Source organism: Falco naumanni, chromosome 6 (genome assembly GCF_017639655.2).
Source record: "Falco naumanni isolate bFalNau1 chromosome 6, bFalNau1.pat, whole genome shotgun sequence".
Classification (NCBI taxonomy): domain Eukaryota; kingdom Metazoa; phylum Chordata; class Aves; order Falconiformes; family Falconidae; genus Falco; species Falco naumanni.
In genome coordinates, this window is record NC_054059.1 from 41185169 (window position 1) to 41207160 (window position 21992).

The window sequence follows — 21992 nt, forward strand, 5'->3', positions numbered from 1 at the left end:
TGTGCCTCATACATTTGCATTAAACATGTATATGCATGAATTATATATGCACAAGTACATATATATTCATACATGTTAGCCATACGTATTAGCCTGGTCCCTGTTAATGTACATTGTTTAAAAGTTACTAGGGATGTTGGAGGTATAAAATGATAAATAAATTCCTTTTAAACAACAGTGGAACAACAGATCTTGTCTATCAGACCCACTCCTGCTTTTTAACTAGGAAAATTCTGTCTCAGACTTCTGATGTTCAGGTTTGGGTGATTTATTGTATGCTTCTCTAAGCCCTAACAGGAGGAAGCGGTTAGTCTGATCTTATACAGCCTGCAGTGTGGCTTATTCGAACCTTCCTCATTTCTTTTTGAAGGGTAATTTGAAGATCTACATCAACAAACAGCTAATATAGAAAATAGGCTGAAGAGATAAGCAGAAACTGAATAGCAAAAGCATTGAGTAAGATTTTAATGGAGACTTAAAAGTTTTTAAGAGAATACGTGAATCCTGTCATCTGTATATCTTGGATCATTAAAATGCAGGCTCTCAACATATAGTGTCAGATCAAATAAAGCCCTAATTTTTTCCTTTGAGATCTTCCAGCTACCTATGTTGGTACTTTTCCCCTTGAATACTTGGCCTAGTGACTCCATCTCCAGAACCCATTTTCTCTGCCATTTTACTTTTGTCCTTCTACAAACTTTTTCACAGCTCCTTCTTACAACTGTGTGCTTTCCTTAAAAGGTTGAGCCAAGATTATGGTGGGCCCTAGACCTTAGACATTCTTGAATGCAGGAAACTAAGCCTGAGGTGGAGATGGCAAGGACAGATGCTTACAGAGGAGCTTATGGAGTGGGGGTTTCAATACTTAGGATATTTCTGTGTCTCCTGATACTTTGTCTTGCTCCACACTTTAATCTTGAACTTTCTCTTCTCTCCCTATTCTGCTATTGCCCTCACACTTTTGCTATTTCCAAGTGGGAAGACATTAAGTACCCCCAACACTTGCAAGATTTGCTTGAATGAGAACATTGGTAGAAAAAATGGCAATCAGCACCACAACACCACGCTAATTACATAGTATACGTTATGATTCTAGCTGGGAAGTATTTATTTTAAGCTATTAATCATCCTATAGAATTGCATTCAGTACAAAATATACTAGAGAAAAATCACTGTTGTTTTTCTTGACCTATCATCCATTTCTGAATGACAGGTATGCAGTCCCCCAGCAATGAAGGACATAAAACTTTAAAAATGTGTCCTTAACCACACCTCTGATGACTTAGTTTGAGCAATTCAGTTTACATAAGGATTAAAATCAGAGGTTTTTGAGACATTGTTTCTGTATATTAGAAAGGAGATGTGATGAGTTTAGGCTAATATGTTACTTTATCTCTTCTGTCATGTTATTTGATGGCTAATATAGAATGATAATAAAAATTGAAATAATTTATTTCTGACACTGTTGCATGACCTGAGGCTATAACTTACCTCATTACTAGAGTTATCTTAGTAGGTTAGCCTATGCATGCCTCTCCTTTGAATTCTGGAAGATCTTGGAACCTTCAGTACCCATTCTTGATCTTTTGCTTTATGTTTTATAGCAGTTTTTATTAGGAAATTTTGTTAAGAAAGTATCAATACTAGATATTGCTTGCAGTTTAAAAACAGAAACAAAAACAAAACAAGAAAAAACTCTGAGCAGCTCAGACTTATTTTCTGCTTGCTCCCACGTGGATAAATCTAAATTTGCTGCTTTATGAGACATTAGTATAATTTGTATTCTTTCAGAGTAAATGTCCTCCTTATAGAATGGAATCTCAGAACTATTGAAACAGCTTCTAGAACTCACAGAAAATAAATCATTTATAGGAAGAATGGAGGAGGGATCTGGTGACTTTTAAAAAAGTAATGGAAAACTCTAGTAATTTATAAGCCTAAGAACTTAACTGAAATTCCTGAAAATGCTTGGGGGAGAAATCTAACACTCGCAAGTATTTCAAATAATCCACAAGCAAGAGTAACAACTAGCACAATTGTATTAAAAAAACGATCATGTTGTACTGTGGAGAGAAGGAGTAAATATCACATACTTACCTATGTAATTATTTTGACAATTTAGCATGATACTGTCATTAACAAACTAGGTGTCCAGATACAGATAAAATACAGTAGGGTTGCTGTGAATGTGTCTACTAATCTGTGACTGGGGAGTAGTTATTAGTAGTTCATCATCCAAATGGAGGGATATATTGAACGAGTCTGCCCTACATCTGATATTAATCAATATTCTTATTAATGACTTGGAGGATGGAATAGACACAAAACTTATTAAAGCTGTAGACATCACCAAGCTAGGAGGGACTGCAGATAAACTGGAGGACAGCCTAAAAATTTAAAATGATCATGACAAGTCAGAAATACAGTCTGGAAAAAAACACCATGGTGCTCAGAAGAGGGCAACACAGAGTATTGCACTTGGCTGGCAGTATTCATCAACACAAATACAGAATGGGTTAAAACAAATGAAGCAGACAACACTTTGGAGGTTCATTTTAGATCATAGACTGAACAGGAACAAATTAATTAATGCTCATAATATTAAGTGAGGTACTATACAGGAACAGATAAACACAAAGATAACCTTCCAGATGTCTTAAAAAAAAAAAAGAAAAAAAGGACCCCATTGTACTCAGCATTAGAAAAACTTCAGCTGGAAAATGATTACAAGTTTAGGGAGCTGCATCTAACACTATTTAAAGAAAAATCTAAGAGAAATATTTTGAGCGCTAGAGTGTATTGCGTGTAAGAAAGGAATGAGTATATTGGGGTTGACTAGCCCATAAAATAGAAAACCAATACAAAAGTTTGCTGCAAAGAGAAAGAAAGCAAATTGCTTTCCATACCTTTGGTGGAATGTAGAGGATGTACTTGTTAAATTTCATCCTGAAAATTAAGGCTAAAAATAAGGAGTAGCTTCTCTAAAGATAAAGATACTGAAGTACTAGCACAGATGACCTGAGGAAGGAGGTTGTGAGTTCTCTATAATTGCAGATGGAAGAGGCATTTCTTAGGACTCCAGTAACAAGGAGACGTTCCTGTAGTTTCCGTGAAAGATTCAGTCCTGTAAGCGTTCTCACCAAATGCAAAGGGCAGTTAAGGTAGACCACTATTGCCAGGCAGTCGTGCATTAAATGAGTTTTGCTGTGTTGAAACAAGTCATGAGAGGAATTCACCAATGCATATGGAAATGGTTCATTTGGCTGCTAATTCAACATATGAATAAAATGAAAGAGTTCTTTTTTCTGTATTTCCAAGTCAGATTTATCGGAAGCTTGACATATTGGAGGTGGCTTCTTAAAAAGTGAGCATATGATCATGTGCTGAAGAATGCTTTTGGACTGATGAGGAACTCGAGTTTGTAAGGTCAACTTTCTGGTGGCACCTTTTTAAGTTTACAGCAAATTAAAGTAAAATACTTGTCCACAAAATGACAGATCCTTGATGCACCATCTTAAAGGATAAGAGACTCAAATTAAATGGCTTCTCAAGAGACATATTGGTGTACCAGCTGGTGGTGAAAATCTAGAAAACAATGTCCAGACCCAGATGAACCACTGATTGTCAAAAGAATCTGTTATGGGTCCCTTGCCTGACAAAAAGTACTTGCAATGTGGACCTGAAAATTGAGATTTCCATGACTTTACCTTCTCTGAAAAGAATAAGTGCAGATACAGCACGTTTGTTTTTCCCTCAGTTTTGCGCCACCCACCAATGTATGTAACTCCATAGAAGACTAATAGTTATAATTTATTTATTTATGGCATTAATGCTCACATTCAGTATCAGAATCAGCATTTATAAAGGGACCTTCATTTTTTTAATCTTGTAACTTGCTGTGTCTGCACATTCTTGCTGAGTGCCAGTATTATAAAATATTAATGTAAAGCTTTATGAAATCTTATAGACCATGATTGAATGAGGAAAGACAAGGTTTTAAGGTTGGTTCTGCAGCAATTTTAGTGATTACTGGCACGGGGCCATAATTACATTTCTTGTTAATATTGCTATGTCAGAGCTTGTGCAAAAAGCAGATTTCTTTGTTCCTATTTGTTTCAGTTCCCTTCTGGAAAGGGATTCAAGGGGTTGTAATCTCTGGTAAGGTCCATGCTGAAATACACATTGACATTAACAAGTCAGTAAAGATTTTAATACTGGCCATGTATGTATGACTTTTAGCATTTGCATTCTTAATTCAGTCTCCACTACTCGTGGTGATGCTACTCAGGACATACACCTAATGATGTAACTGCGCTTTGTGAGAATGAGATCAGCCTATCTGCATAAAGTGGTGAATGGATCGCTGAAAATCCCTATTGATACTTTTCTGCTAAAATCAGAACATTCCTCTTGTCATGTTGTGCCTCTCCAGCAGCCTTGCTATAGCCGACATTTCCAAAGTTATGAAATTTGGATAAAGCTCCAAATTTCTCATTATTGTATAAATGCGTTTCTTGTGTTTCAAATTTGTGCATAGGGATGTGTTTGAGGTACTTTTAATATTCATGAAAAAGGAAAAAAATGGAGAGTGCTAAGAAAAATGAATATAGAGCTAACATAGTCTATTTTTGCACAGAGTAAATATCAGGCTAATGCACAAGATTTATCCTCTATAGTAAATCATCAATATGTCTCATTTTGGGCCTCTTCTATGACTGCTGTTTTTTACTGCAGTATTCAGTCATGCTGATTTATGCCATACTATCCTGTGAATATTTTGCAGAATATTATCAATAATATAATTTTATCTTTGGGTCCAGATGGAATGAACTTAGAACACAAAGCAGGCAGAAAGCATGATTCCTGCCTCAAGTGGATTACTGCTTGAAATAAGCTTGCTATAAAATGTGAGACAGGGACACAAGACATCAGGGTCTGGAGAACGGGATCAGGAAAAACATCAGCCCAATTAACAAAATATTTTGTTCTGTAAGGGCTCATGTACTCAATAAGATGGTTCTGTTTGTCTGGAAGGGTTTCATTAGAGTCACGGCAGGAATCATTCTGGAGAGTCAGGCAGAATTAGGACAGTGAGTAGTGGCATCACAGATCTACTCAGGATATGTGCTTCTACATGTGAACAGGAGCAACAGTCTCATTACTCTCATTAGACTGCCCATATAAGAAATCGGAGCAATGGGAGAGGACGGGTGATACTGAAAGAGGTAAAGCAGTCTGGTCTCACTTCCTGCACTTGAGACTGACACCAGAATAAGTGGCTGAAATCATGTTTATTGTGAACCTCTGTTAGCGATAGCATTCTTGCTTACTTAGATTACATAGTATTTCCTTTGAAATGTGCTAAAGGTACTGCCTTTTTGTTATATTGATTGACCTGCTGATCCCACATTGAACAACTGCCAAAAGTAAAATTCAATCATTTACAAGTGTGCTCCTCCTCATTTGTAATACCGTAGTTTAGATTTTCGTTGTGGATTATAGCTCACATTGGGTGTAATCCAGATGTGCTCTCAGTCCAGGTGTTAGGAACCTCAGGCAAAAGATGAGTGAACACAGATTCAAATGTCCAAATTTTTTTCATATTTAGTTTGGAATCACATCTCAACATTGTACCATATATTAAATAGTTGACCATAAGCCTTTTTTCTTTAGTCTAAATATTTTAATATCAGAACTGTGTTTTAGACTGTTTTGAGAAGTGTGCTTTCAACCTTTTGAATTGCTCTTATTCATATGAAAAATGTGTATGTGTGTGAATGGATGAATGTGTGTTAATTTTCCACAAAAACTGAACTCAGTTTAAATTCTGTGATGCTTTATGTTCTGCTGTGGTGATTAATATTCCCCAGGGAAGCATAATGAAAACACCTCAGATCAGTTTACTAAAATTAATACTGGCTACATCACTGATGAACTCTTATGCAGTATATGTTTCTGAAAACTTGTAAGAATGCTATAAAATTTCTTCTCACAGTAGTATATGCCTTCTTTGAAGACATCTATAAACTTTTTAAAGATTATTATTTTGTTATTATATAGTTCTCTGAAATTGAGTTTTGGAAACTAGCTGCGCATTTATGTTAGGACACCTACGAATAAGTGTAACATGAAATTGATAGGCATTTTCCTTGGCAGAACACAAGGTCTGTTGTTTATCATATGAAAAACATGTAAAAAAATGCAAGTCAGTTATATTTTAAAATATTACTCTACAACATATTTACTGTGGTAACATTCTAGGTTTCAACTATACATAAAAAGTATATTGCTGATAAACATAGGAAGACCTAGGAGAATGGCAAGGAAGACAGTGAAAAATTTTTGATCTTAGAGTGACTGCTATTGATTCTGAAGTTCACCACTGCTAATGGGTCAAATCTCCACAGTCTTACCTCTTGATATTGGGAAAAATCTGTTAAGAACTTTTTTCTGGTCTCAGTTCAACTTCTGATATTAAGCTTGAGCCTCTGATCTTGGAGATGTCTAATCTAGATTAAAGACATGTTATGAATCTTCCATCATTTTCTAAGAAGTAGCAATAGCCATTCTAAAATGTGGTTTACTCAAAACAGTGATCAGGATTGCATGTGAAATCAAATTCATTAGCATTGCCCCAGGCTTACACAATTCTCTGCCTATCATCTTCTGTTCCATCGTTTCACAGAACAGAATGCGTTTCATTTAATTTTCCTTGAAAATTTACTTGGCCTAATATCTTGGCAGCAGTTTACAAACTTCGCTAAATTATACCGCTGCCAGCAAGAATAAAGCAATGGTTCCCAGTCTTCCACAAATAAAAATTAGATTTGATAAATTAAATATTTGTTTTCTTGCTGTGTTATCAGTCAAATTGATCTTTTAAACTTCATCCAAGGAAATTTTCATGCAATTTGAACTCACTAAACCTTGCAGCTGGACAAACTTAGACTAGAAGTAATATGCAAATTATGGAGAGCTGGGGTAATTAATCTCATACATCACTTGCCAAATATTACAGTTGATGCTTATCAGTTGTAAACTTAGACTCAAGATAGGATGCATTTTGTAGGATTACCATGTACTTCACCTATAGCCATTGATCAAGAAGCAGGAGCTACTGGAAGGTGTTACGAACTACACCAGGCAAGATATGATAAGATACTGTCTTCAGGTCTTAAAATTAGTCAACCTGTTTTTTTTAATTACCACTTGTAGGTCAAATATAAACCTTCTATGACAGTTTGTAACTAATTTTCATTATACATTAAATGTTTCTTTTTGTTGTTTGTTTTCTTTCCTGACAGGTGCAGCTGGTTACAACAGTTTTTATGTTTTTTGCAAAAAAAATTGCCAAGCTGTGAAACCTGGGAAACTGAGGGTCCGCTGCAGTATATGTAAACAAGGAACACTGACGTTGGCAAGGGTAAGCTTGTTTTCATAGAATCATACAATGGCTTGGATTGGAAGGGACCTTAAAGATCATCTAGTTTCAATCCCCCTGACATGGGCAGGGACACCTTCCACAAGACCATGTTGCTCAAAGCCCCATCCAGCCTGGCCTGGAACACTTCCAGGGATGGGGCATCCACAGCTTCTCTGGGCAGCCTCTTCCAGTGCCTCACCACCCTCATAGTAAAGAATTTCTTACTAATATCTCATCTATATCTACCCTTTTTCAGCTTAAAAACATTACCCCTTGTCCTGTCGCTACAGGCCCTACTAAAAAGTCTGTCCCCATCTTTCTTGTAAGCCCCCTTTAAATATTGGAAGGCTGCTGTAAGGTCTTCAATTCTCCAGGCTGAGAATTGAACCAACTCTCTCAGCCTGTATTCATGGCCCTCCTCTAGACTTGCTCCAACAAGTCCATGTGCTTCTTATGTTAGGGGGTCCAGAGCTGAACACAGTACTGGTACTGCAGGTGGGGTCACAGGAGAGCTGAGTAGAGGGGAAGAATCACTTCCCTCGCCCTGCTGGCCATGCTACTTTTTTTATGCAGCCCAGGATTTGCTTGGCTTTCTGGGCTGCAAGCACACATTATCGGGCCATGTTGAGCTTTTCGTCCACCAGCACCCCCAAGTCCTTCTCCTCGGGGCTGCTCTCCATCCATTCTCCACCCAGCCTCTACTGACACTGTGGGTTGCCCTGATCCAGCTGCAGGACCTTGTACTTGCCGTTGTTGAACTTCATGAGGTTCGCACAGACCTGCCTCTCATGCCTGTCAAGGTCCCTCTGGATGGCATGTATTCTCTCCAGTATGTTGACCACACCACTCAGCTCTGTGTCATTGGCAGACTTGCTGAGGGTGCACTCAATCCCATTGTCCATGTTGCCAACAAAGATGTTGAACAGCACAGGTCCCGGTATGGACCCCAAAGTAACATCCCTTGTCACTGGTCTCCACTGGGATGTTGAGCCACTGACCACAACTCTTTGAGTGTTACCATCCAGCCAATTCCTTATACACCAAGTGGTCCACTCATCAAATCCATGTCTCTCCAGTTTAGAGACAAGTGTGTCATGAGGAACAGTGTGAAATGCTTTGCACATCTCCAGGTAGATGATGTCAGTTGCTCTTCCCTCATCTGTCAAAGCTGTAATGCTGGTAGAAGGCCACCAAATTTGTCACACATGATTTGCCTTTAGTGATGCCATGTTGGCTGTCACCAGTCATATCCTTATTTTCCATGTGCCTTACCATAGTTTACAGAAGGATCAGCTCCATGATCTTGCTGGGCACACAGGTGAGACCGACTGGCCTGTAGCTTCCCAAGTCTTCCTTATTTCCCTTTTTAAAAATGGGGGTTATGTTGTCTATTTTCCAGTCTGTGTGAACTTCACTGGACTGCTATAACTTCTCAAATATGATGGATAGTGGCTTATCCACTTCATCCACCTGTTCCCTCAGGACCTGTGGATGCATCTCATCAGCTCCCATGAATTTATACACTTTCAGGTTCCTTAGATGGTCTTGAACATGATTTTCTCCTCTAATGGGAGGTTTTTCATTCTCCCAGTCCCTGCCTTTGCCTTCTGTGGCTTGGACGTTGTGGCTGGAGCACTTGTCAGATGAAGACTGAGGCACAAAAGTCATTGAGTACCTCAGCCTTCTCCATTTCCTGGATAGCCAGGTCTCCCGTTTCCTTCTGGAGAGGGTTCACATTTTCTCTAGTCCTTTTATCACTGACGTGCCTATAGAAGTTGTTTGTTGTTTTTTTTTTTGTCCTTGATGTCCCTGGGCAGATTTAATTCTACCAGGGCTTTAACTTTCCTAACCTGGTCCCTGGCTGCCTGGACAATTTCTCTGTGTTCTTCTCAGGCTACCTGTCCTTGCTTCCACCCTCTGTAGGCTTCCTTCGTGTTTGAGTTTGTTCAGGAGCTCCTTGTTCAGCCAAGCAGGCTTCCTGTCATTTTTGCCTGATTTCCTCTTTGATGGGATGCATCGCTCCTGAGTTTGGAGGAGATGGTCCTTGAATATTAACCACCTTTCCTAGGTGCCTTTTCCCTCCAGGTGTCTATCCCATGGTACTCTATGAAGCAGATCCCTGAAGAGGCCAAACTTAGCTCTCCTTTTTGTATGTCCATTTGTTTCAAGGTTTTGGAGTATACGGAAATGTTATATCTAGTTTTCTCTATTTCCATACATGTGTCTCTCTACTTATTTTTTTTCTTGCTGTTTGTAACTGAGAAGAGTAATTCGAGGGTTTATGAAAATTTCACTTGCTTTTCTCCATTATTTGCAGCATATACAAGGAACACATTGCAGACTAGAGCTCTAATGCCGTAAAGACATTGTTAGCTTTATATTGTAAGGACTAATGATTAACCTGGTAGTATGCACAATGTAGACAACTACATGGGTGCTAAAGAGTTGAAATTAGAGATGCTTATGCAAAGCTTGGAGCGTTTTTTAAGGCCACAAAAGGACCTGAATTCACGTCTTGATTGTGACCATTATGGAATGAGACAAGGAGGGATTAAGTGGCTGTGCAGTTGAGAAAATTAATTCTCCAGCCAAGCTGCCATGTGTAAAGTCAAGGAAAAGTTACTGGGCTCGGACAAAAAATCAGTAGATCTGTCAAGCTTGATTTGCATCCTAAAATGGGGAAGTGTTGTCTGACTTGAATTTGCAGTAATATAGATTTTGGAGGTTTTCTTTTGTCTAAGTGCTGCTGAACTTCACTGTTGTGCTACTGGGCAATGAGAATCCTTCCTCTGTCATAAATCACAGTGCTTGTCAGCCAGGTTTGTTATGCAAGAGGCTTAGGTTTTGCAGGAGACTGAGCCTTACCATGCTATATATTAGGGAAGGGGGGCTTTCATATTTGGCACATGTTTAAGTGTTTAAATTTGCCTTTTGCTGTGGTTTAAAGTGATTAATTTCAGCTTCATCTTCTTGATGTAGCAGTGTTTCAATGTCTTTACACATAACAGTGCAGTGAGAGCCTTTAAAAACCCAGCTCGTGTATTCTCATTGGAAAGAATAAACCGTAGCAATGCTTATACACATCTAATTCAAAAAGACAGAACAACACCCCCCCTCAAGCTCTGTGTGCTATTCCTGAATTACCTGACTATCTCTGATTTATTTCAGAGGCTTGAAACTGTTGCATTTTGTGGTGTTCCGAATAAACACATGTAAGGGGATTTGTTTTCTCGCAAAAGTTGCATTTAAATATTGTTGATTAGTATAGGCTTGATTCACATACAAATCAATATTAAGAGAAGGTGCCATTATTGTACTCTTCCAATGGTATAATATTCAGAATGGATAAAAACAAAGACATTGTATTCAGCTTGAATACAAGCAGTCAGTGCTGCTGAAAGACATTGCTGTTATCACCAGATGAGTTTGAACCTTCTGTATTGCATTGAAAGCACACAACATGTGTCCTTTGCTAGACTCAGGGGCTTCCTTCAGCATGGCCACTTTTGGAAATGATGGCTCACACCTGGGCTGTTCAGTTTGGAATTGTTATGTTCCTTGTATTAAGTAGACCTAAATAAATTTCCAAACTTTTCACTTTTTACAGTATCTGCTAAATAGTGTTCTTCATTTTGGAGGTGTCAAAATAAAAATAAAAATATCTTTTTATTGTCTCTCAATATTTTCTCATAACTCCATGATAAAAAAAACTATTATAAAAATTTCCAGCATGGTGTATTTCTAAATACACTTTTTGTATCTGATTGTCTGGAACGTATGTGGAGCTACATTCTTTTGTCAAATACAGGGTGAATAACACAATAACTATACACAAACTTTTTTTTATTGGGATATTACAGTAGATATGAAAACAAAGTAGCTGGAAACATATCGTGGAAACATTCACAGTTTTCAAGACTGATTAGAAAAATCCCAGCTTTCAGATGATTTGAGAATGTACTTCAGCATAAAAGTACAAAAGAGAACAGGGAAATATCTTTTAAAGACTATGAAATGATTATTTTTTGTCTGTATTAGTTTTTAAGTAATGCTTGTCTATGAAAATAATTTGCTATTAAGTTTCCTGTTACTTTCTTCCCAAAACAAAGAGAATCTGTTATTATTCCTTTCCTTTTGAATTTGACTGGAGCATGGTAGTTAAGAACAGTGAGTGTGCTGTTCCAGCAGTTTGGGCTGGCAAGTCCTGAGGACTTTCAAAGTGCCGTATTTGCAATATGGGCACACTCATTGCCTTGAATGTGCTAAGCAACAAACAGTTTGTTTTATAAATACATACCATCTACCTCAGTCCTGTGGTTATGAAGATTAAGCCCAGTTTTGACATGTGCCTGGCCCTTGTGACCCCTTTTCTTCTCACTTTCTAGTCCGTCTTGGAAAGTTTGAAATATGTACTAAGCCCTATTTATTTTTCAGTACTGTGTAGAGACCTCTCCACATTAATGCAGGCAAAACTGCAGTCCTCCCAACAAGTGCATTGTATCTGCTCTGCTTTCTTCAATGCATTGCAGTCTACAGTAGGCAAGTTATGTCAGGCTGAAAACGTTACTGTCAGTTGCTTGACCTTTATGCACATAAAAAAACAATAATCATGGAAGTTAATATATTACCCCAAACCTTTTCTTTCCCCTCCAATCCCAGTGGACTATGCCAATGATTGCTGATAGACATGTTCTTTACTGGTATTACAATTATTTTCCTTTTGTAGAGCAATTAGTCAAAATAAAGTTGACATAACCAAACTATAAAAAAGGTTGTCTGTACCACTGTGCTACAGATTTGTCAGCAAAGCCATTTTTTTCAAGATCTTTTTCTTTTTCCCAATTCTCTGTAAAGTGTGCCTGACATTTACATGGTAACACAGCAAGTTTCTTGAGAAGCTCTCTTGTACCATAAGCAGCAAAGCATCATGTAAGCCAGCATTTGTTACACTAATTCTTTTATTGAGATGAAAGTGTATACCTGTGTAAAACCCACACAAAGCTTTGGGCAGCCTTAACTTACTCTACATGCTAATCCTTCTCCTGCCTAAGCCACAAATGACCAACCTAATTAAATTGAGCTTTCTTTTTTCACGGTGTATTGACTGACATTTTAAAATATTACTTATTCATTTAAACAGTCTTATTCTAAAACCTTATTAAACTGTCATGCCTATTTGCATAGCATTATTTTAGTATATGATGCTCAGAATAAATTTATGATACTATATTTCTATGAAATTGAAGAGTTCAGTTTTTTATTTTTCCCAAAGTCATCCATCTAAATATTAAATTTGTAATTTTTCAGTTGACACTTAAGTTGGTGTTTTATGAACATTTCATGACCTAATGTTTTATGGGAGATATATACCAGGTTGATTTAATTATAAGAAAACATCAGTCACTGCAAAACCTCTCCATAGTTTCTGTAATTAATCAAGCACAAAAATATGTCTGGAAAGATTGGAGTGTGGGAGTCTTATGCAGACCACCTGCAAGCCTGCCAGCAACTTTCTTCAAATGGCTTGAAAATTTTAGTCAGTTTCACACTGGTGTATGTTTTTGTTGCTTTTAAGCTTTTAATAATGTTTATTTCAGATACATACAATGTTGCCATTAGTTTCAGTAGCCATGATTCAGATAATTAGGGTATCCCTCTTTCCAGGAAAAAAAACCTCACAACACAACCAAAACCAACCCCCCCAAACAAACATCACACACACACACACACCCCCCCCAAGTTAAAGCCGTCACATTTACAGTGATGTTTTTGGACCCATAGTAGTGTTAACTCTGTTGTGAAAAGGAAAATGTATATCTGTAAATGGAAGGCCTGAATCTGCAAACGGGTATACACCAAGCTATACTTACTATATCACATTTTTTCAATGTACCTGACTCTGTGACATATGGCTGGTGTAGAGGACAGTAACATTTGATTTAGTGTCTTATGTGCTTGTCATAATACAAAATTCAAGCACAGAATCTGGATTGAAGTGTGGTAAATAGACTTTAGGTCTCCATACTCAGCCACAGGTTCTATGGTGAGGCCATTTCTACTGAGGGAACTCATGACTCATTACTGTTCAGTAGTTTTTCACATTGTGTCATTGGTAGTACTGGTTGAGTTTTTGATATGTCCTCTAGTACAAGCACCAAAGGAATTTTGCATAGCTTCTATAGTTTTCAAGTGTTCCTTGTAGCTCACATCATTACTCAGATCTTTTCAGACATAGGGAGTTATATCTGGATCTGATTTAAATCCCTGCAGCTGAGACTTGGTTTCTGGCATTGACAAAACATCTGGATTTCATTCAGCAGCTGGTGCATACAGTCCTGTTGCTGTCCCTGCCCTCCGCGCTCCAGAGGAGCCTCCTGAGTTCACGGGTTTTGTTAAACTATCTCTGCCGCAAAACTGCTCTTTCCTCATTTGTTCTATTAGGGATATTGCTTTCATCTATTGGTTTTCACCTTAAAACAAGCCAAGAAATGGACATTTGCTGCATTTTGTTTCTCGGGCACCATGAGAAGCTTATTTAGGTAGCTTGTCAGTTAGAGTAGGCTGTGTGGTATGTCATAGTTCTGCAAGGGAAAAGCGCTAGAGTCTTTTGAGTGCCTTTCAGTGACTGACAAATAACAGGTCATAGATAGTTTAAGTGATCTCCCTAATAGATGATAGTTTAGTATTTTGAATTTGATACTTTCATATTTCCTAGGAAGAAAAAGATCTGTAATGCAGTCATTTTCTTTGAGTTCTTACTTCCTAACTCCATTTCAATCAGATTATTTAAGTAGGGTGTTTTCTTTCTAATGAATATAAACTCAGCAGAGATTTTCAGTAATATAAAATAAAAAGGCAGTTTACTTTTGATCTTTTTTTTTAATACATCATTGTGAAATTCCATTCCACAATGTACGACCTGTCACCACTGCTCATTTCAGATCACATATTTTTTTCCTGGAATTAATTACTTGTATCCTGTCTTGGTGACGAAGAAAGGACAGAGTGCCACTCACTGCACTGGAGCAAGGCTGACTGAAAGAGAAAGGGACAAGTAGTACCTCTGCAATTATGTCACCCTTACTGCTGCTGAGTCAGCTTCTCCCCACTGCTGGTTACTACTGCTGGGGTAATAGTGCAAGGAGGTTACAAAAAATCAATTTGTCCTTTGAGTCTAAACTACAAAATAAACACCCAGTGGAGTGCTATGTGATAAAGTGTGATCTCACTCACAAGCTGTGGAGATATTAAAAATGTGATTGAATTCTTGGGGCTGGATGACATAAGTATTTGTCTCTCCAAAATTACATTTTTACTGTGAAGTTAAAAATTTTTTGATAGATCTTAGCTAACACATGACAAACAGTTTGTGTTAAAATACTTCTATTGAGTACTGTGCGTAAAAAAGTTACCATTGTAATGTGTGCTGTTTGGTCAAACTAACAAATGTGAAGCAACCATTTATTGTTGGGTACCTGCTAATGAATGTATTAGTACAAAAATAGCTTAATTTCCCTGCATTTGGTGGACAAAAGTAGTACTTACAGGAAATTACATGTATTCAATATATGTGCATCTTTCTACATAAATAATGAAAAACGTCTCAGTTCTGACATCTAAATTGCCACCACTGGGCACTGATGTTAATGCTGTTTTCAGAAGACCAGCGCAGAGAAAAAGAGCTCTCAGAACTCTTTTTCCACAGTTTCCACAGATTCAGGAAATCCTTCTGCATTAGTTATATTAAGTCAGCGTACTTAATCATAAACATAATTTTTTTTCTAATGATCCAGTGTTTTTTGAGAGTGCGGGAATGTCTTAAGATGGAGATACGTTGTTCTGTTGTGTGGCCCAAGCCCAGCTGTGCCAGGATTACACAGAGAAATCAGGCATGTTCTGATCTTCTCCCTACCTGCTACACAGGGAAATGTACTCTTGTGCATTTGTTTCTCTCATGACCCGATCTGATGTTGACAGGCCTGCTGAACATGAACTGCTAAGAGTGCAGGACTGTATTGGTATAGTAAGTCCCGTCTCCTAGTGGTGTTTGTAGTTCATGCCCAATTCAGTGCTAAAGTAGATATACAAAACCTCTGTCTGTCATAGCTACTGGACAGCTTGAGCAGTTTCAAATAAAAATTCTGCTTCAGAAAGAGATATTTTTCCATTCATAACAAAGGAGTCTATCACTGATTGGCCTGAACAAGGAGGCCAATATTTTTAGTATTTTTTACATTAGTTCCACAGGTGCCATTTGTTTCCTCCACTCTTCCTTATTGTTCTCCTGTTGCTTGCAGCGGACTTGGTGTGGAGCATCAGTATTAGATAAATGTAGTGCTGAGCAGACCCAGAATCCAGGATAACTGGTGGAACTTTCCTAAGAACAATTTTGTGGAGTCTGCAGGCTTGATTCTGTCATTGCTAAGCCAGTGCCTTCATTGCTTTTAGTAATATGAATATCAGAAGAAAAAAAAATATGGAAACCCTACATTTCTACTTTTAAAAGTCTGTTTTCTTTGATGATACGTTAGATTCTGCCAAATCCAGCTGCACCCTGGGGAGACTGCTCCAACAAATGTTCCTGGGGCCTGTTTAAAAAACTCGGGCACTTATTGTAGGAGTAAGAAAGCTCAACAGTGGGTGACTGCAAAATTATTTTATAACCATTTTATTCTTTCTTCTCCACTGTGAGGGTTGACCCTGGCTGGATGCCAGGTGCCCACCGAAGCTGCTCTATCACTGCCCTCCTCAGCTGGACAAGGGAGAAAAAATACCACAAAAAGCTTGTGTTTCAAGATAAGGACAGGGAGACATCACTCACCACTTACCACCACAGAAAAAACATACTTGTCTTGGGGAAATTAGTTTGCTTTGTTCCCATTCAAAGCAGAGTAGAATAATGAAAAATGAACCCCAAAATTAAAAAACATCTTTCCTCCTGGCCCTCCCTTCTTCCTGAGCTTAACTTCACTCCTGATTTCGTACCTCCTCCCCAGCAGTGCAGGGACACTGGCATGGGGCTGGGGTCGGTCCCTCACACGCTGTCCCTGCCGCTCCTGCCCTGGCCTGGGGGCTGCAGGGCTGCTGCTCTCACACAGGCCCACTCCTCTCCCCAGCAGCAATTGCTGTTGCTCATAATTTTCCGCCCCCTTCTTAAATCCGTTATCCCACAGGCACCACCACCGTGGCTGATGGGCTCGGCCTGGGCCAGCAGTGGGTCCATCCTGGAGCCGGCTGCCATGGGCTCCATCGGACATGGGGCGGCTTCTGGCGGCTTCTCACAGAAGCCACCGCTGTAGTTCCCCTCCCCACCTTGCCACACAAACCCCATACATACTCTTCTTTCTTTGGCTCTGACTCTCACTTCACACTGAACACCTTAAGCGACAGCCTCACTTTTGCTCCTGCCTTACAGAGCAGCACTACGGTTGCGGCTGGCCTCCACAGTGCTAAGCTCCATCTGAAGAGAACAGCTGGGAGGATTCGGAAGACTTGATATAGGTTTAATTGGACTTTTGGCTTTCTCTTTCATTGCTTTTTCCAATATCCCTTTAAGACAAATTTTACTACATTGGACATCAATTGTTTAATTTATATATATACAGTAAGTGAAAAAAAATGCATGCTGGGTTTCTGAAGAAAATTATTCCATCCATTCCAAAAGACAGGAACAGCAATCCTTTGATGCAAAATAAAATTTGCAAAGGAAACAGTTTTGTGTCTTTGTTGAAAAAATAGCATAGGTTTTTCTTTCATTTTAATGGGATAAGAAAATATATTTTAACTCTTAATTCTGTTAGAAGCTGTGAGATATCTATGCATGATTTATAATATTTATTGCAGTATGTGTTTTCAGTGAGATTACACATTATAAAGTGTCTTAAAACCTGAAAAAAAATTATCAGTTTTTGGAAAGAGGGAAAATGACTTCAGTGTTATGTAGCACTTCAAGTCATGCTGTGAAATAAAACTGCCCTTTAATGTGGAGCTTAAAGTGAGTTTCTCTGGCCTGGGTGACAAGAGTCATAAATGAAAAGGAAAATAGTTACCAAAATTTACTTTCAGATAAGACTTTTATGTGAGTTTCTGAATCTAATGTCCAATGAATCCTTTTTGCCAGAGAAGATAGGCATAGTCCTAGGAATATAGATGGTGTTCAGTGTATCTTTTTGTTACAGTTGCTATGGTATCACAGAAGTACAGACTCAGAGACTGGTTGAATTTTGAAGGGACCTCTGGAGGTCATCTGGTCCAGCCCTCCTGCTCAAGCAGGGCTACTTGCAGCCAGTTGCCCAGGACCGTCTCCTTTTGAATATATCTGAGGATGAAGACTCCACAGCCTCTACGTACAACCTGTGCCAGCACTTAGTCACCCTCACAGTAAAAAGGTTTCTCCTTATGTTCAGACAGCACCTCCTGTGTTTGAGTTTGTACCCATTGCCTCTGGTCCCATCACTGGACACCTCTGAAGATGGCTTGGCTCTCTCTTCTTTAAAACCTCCCTTCAGATATTTATACATAGTAGAGAGATCACCCCTAAATGTATATTTCAATATATCCCTGAAAGCCTGGGACTGGTAGAAAATACCATGCTCAGAGTAACACTTGTTGTGTCCAGAATATTAGTTGCACTTGAATTGCTTTTTTGTAGCATTTCACATACTCTGAATTCTAATCAAGGATCCTTTGATAAATAGATTCTGTATTTCATAACTTCTACTTCTTCTGAAATCCATAGAAATTTGCAGCACTTACCATTGGGTGGCGTGGGATCATGTATACATGTAGATCAGATTTTGGAATTCATCTATTTCATTATTTTATAGGTTTTGTGCTATTTCTATTCATGTTTTTAATATCTTTTTGATTAGGTCTATACTTTTGGGGGAGAAAAGGGGGGAGGGGGGAGCAGTACCAATAGATGTGATAAGTAAGCCTTATTCTGCTTTTGTTTGGCTTGTTCTTGGGGGCAGAAATGTGACTGTCTCTCTGCCCGCATATACACATACAATTTGACCTCAAAAGGGTGTTATGTTTGCCAGGGAAATGAGAAGTTCGCATATCTTTAGGTTACATCTTTTGGCATATTGGTTATTTGGCAGCTCTACCATCATTTCCTTAACAATATGCAATGATAGCCTTCTCTCCATGCAGCAACTCCTCCTCTCACAAAGAAAGGCCCTCTCTAGAGTTTTTAGCCTTTTATGTTAGAAGGAGATACAAGGAATGTTTGTCAGATTTTTAAACATTAGAGCTATCATCTTTTCTGTTGACATCTTAAGCTGAATGTGTAGATAAATCCTTCTTGGACTGCCCTTCCATATCTATCTATCCATACCCATACCCATACCTATCCCTATCGATCTGTCTATCTGTCTGTCTGTCTATCTATCTATCTATTTATCTATCTATCTATCTATCTATCTATCTATCTATCTATCTATCTATCTATCTATCTATCTATCTATTTATCTATCTATCTATCTATCCTTTGGGTCCTTTTTTCTACTCAATAAGACCATAATGTGCTGTGGATGTGTTACTGGAATGTATTACAGTACAAACAAATCTTGGACTGTGACAGTGTTGTTTGGTTTTGTGGTTTTTTTTTAATATGGCAGCTGCCACTGAGATTCAGATGTCCCAGTCCATAACTCTCCTAATTTGCTTTCTTTTTTAATGTACAGCCAAATTTCTGCCTTCCCAGTACTATCCCTTAGATAGCTGTGGGTACAGAGAGATCATGCTCACACTGCATTATTTTTCATAATGATGAATATTAAACAATTCTAGAGATGAGTGATCGTTACCTAATTTTTAAGGTGCTGGAATATCCAATGCACTCGCTGGATCAGGAGGGAAAAATAGCTATTTACTTAAGGTATTGCAGTAGGAGAAGTAGCAAATGCCAACCTATTTTTTTTAAATATGTACCTTCATCTCCATTAAGAAACTGATGTAGCTTCAATGTTATTGCTATTAATTATAGTATTTTATTATTAATTATTGGTAATTAATGTGGTTAATGTGATTAATTGAAACAGATTAAAGTAATAATTTACCTCTAAAAGAACTATAAACAGGTGTCTCTTCTAGCTAGCTGTGGCGGAAACTCCTCCAAATCTGTACAATTTTGCCTCGTCTGAGGTTGTGGGGGTGTTTTTTTCGTTTTGGATGGAATTGGTTAACAAAAAGGGTTTAGGGTACTTAAACATGAATGTAAATAAAAAGTCAGGCTTCTGTAACTAAAAAGTAATCTAATTTTAAACTATACTGATCAGACTTGTTTGGATAGGGTTGTGATCTAAGTTATTAAGGTCAAACTTGTTAAAATTCTCCTGAGAGCTTCATTTGTATAAAACTTCTGTAACATTATGGAACCACAACCATGGTAGTTACATTGATGCAACTTCCTTGGTATGCAATGTTCTAATGAAGGTTTTCTCTCATTTCTCAGGGGTATTGACTAGTTAATAAACCGCTGGTAAATTCTTAGTATTCATTTATGTTTTTATGCTGTAAGCAGCTGGACAAAACAAGGCATTCTTGGTTCCCTGTAGTAATTGCTATATGTTTAAAGCTTGCTGCCTGTGTGGAAAGAAGGCCATTTGAGTTCACTGGCATATACTGAACACAGAAGGGGTTTATGTTTGTTTTGAGTTTTGGGTTTTTTTTTCATAGATAGCAAGTGTCTCTGTGTTAAGTACTTCACTATATTAGGAGTGGGTTATTTTTTTCATGTTTTTAACTATACAAATATATATTTTACATTGAACCCTGTAGAATTTCTCTGGAGAACCTATGCTTTGGCAAAAGCTATGAACATGGGGGTTTATTATTATGTAAGACAATGGTTTAACTGTTGAAAGCAGAAATAAAATTGTGGAGGCTCTGTAATAAGCATGAAACATACTTTAGAACTGACTTGCAGAGAAATATTCTAGCAGTCTAATGGTGAAAAAACCTCAATTTAACTGAAATAGCCTGCTTTTTTCAAGACAATGCACATAGACTTTTCAGACAAGGGAAAATACTTTGTCTGGGAAGAAGGAAATTTTTAACTTTTTTGTAAGCAAAACAATATAATTCCTAGACCAGGTACAGCTACCTCACAACACTATAAATTGAAACAGTTGTGAATGACAACAGTCTGTACTGGTATAAGCAATTTTTTTTTATCTACATGTACAACAGCAGCCATCATAGTATCGCTGTATTGTTTGAATGATGTTGAAATGGCATCGTTAAAATGGCATGAATTTTGGACATAGACACACAGAATGAGATTTTTCAAGCAAGAAGAGGTTGAATATATTGGACTTGATAACATATCTGATAGCGTTAGATTTTTAAAAAGAAAATTTTCCATGGAGAGATTTTCATTAAAATATAATTTCAGGCTACATCTCCTGAGACAATCAGAAAACAAATAGTAGTGAGAGACTGCAATCTCTCTTTTAACATCAAAACCTATTCAGCCAAAATCACTGAGTACCTGAATGTAAGTCTTACCTTCTATCTATATACTGGCATTTAAACTTACTGTTTCGGGATGAAGATGAAGACACTAGCTGCAACTATAAAGACATTTCCTCGCCCATCTTGAAATTACTGGCACTGATGGTAAGTTTTAGGATTTTAGACCTTTACAATGACAGGCTTGCTCAAGCTTTAACCACTACCCTCTGTTCAGATCGTGCCTTGCTATTTTCACCGATACTTACAAGTATGTTTTCCTGAACTGTGGCTCCTAAACTGTGACATCTGTACCACTAACCTGATACAAGCATGAACTGTTCTTGTTGCTGCATCTACTCATTGTGGTAATTGAGCAGACTAAGTTTGGGAGCCCTTGCCAAGGGCAGTCTGTCTTTCTGGCTAAGATAGGTGTGCACACTGTCATAAAAAATGAGCGAAAAGAGCATCGGTGTTATTTTTACTTGGATTTTATCTGCCTGTGTTCATCAGGCATTTATGATCTGATGGTGGAAGCATTTTGCAGCTCTTTCGAATTTGTCTGTACATTCCCAAGTTCTAGATTTTATTGCTTTGTTTATTTTGAATTCAGGCTGTATTCATGAGAATCAGTATGTTCTGCCTGTCCGTATTTCTATAAGCACCACTCCTGCTGCCGTAAAAGTCAGCTCAGCTTGGTAAAAGTTACCTGTTCCAGAGTGAGGGACTGCATTTTAGCCAGTGCCTCAGGTTCCTTTAAAAAGCACCAGGAGCTGTTTTTGCTGGCTTTCTTACGTCTAGCTCTGCACATAGCCTACCAGCTGAAAACACTGCTGTCTCATCCCTACCCAGGTGTGTTACCAAGAGTAATGTCCATAGCTTTGAAAAATATACTAAACAAGAGTAGTGTTATTTGTCTGTTACCAATATAGATGTCATAGATGGTAGGGCATTTTCTCAGAGTATCAAGTCTTTCCCTGAAGTATCTCGATCCTCTCTTGGGCTGCAGTTTGGCTGTCTGCTCACACACTGCCACCTGTGCAGCTAAGAGGATGTAAAATTTTGCACCATCCTCATCTGAACAGCACATTTGTTCTGGTTGTTAAAATTCTTT

At 38.1% G+C, this 21992-nt stretch overlaps 1 protein-coding gene across 1 annotated transcript in view; it reads left to right on the forward strand.

Annotated features, from left to right (window-relative positions):
* PRKN (parkin RBR E3 ubiquitin protein ligase) overlaps positions 1 to 21992 on the forward strand; it is a 616239-nt gene that overhangs the window by 127686 nt on the left and 466561 nt on the right. The window contains exon 4 of the mRNA XM_040598195.1: positions 7305 to 7423. Within this exon, the coding sequence (XP_040454129.1) occupies positions 7305 to 7423 (119 nt within the window). The remainder of the gene's footprint in view (positions 1 to 7304; positions 7424 to 21992) is intronic.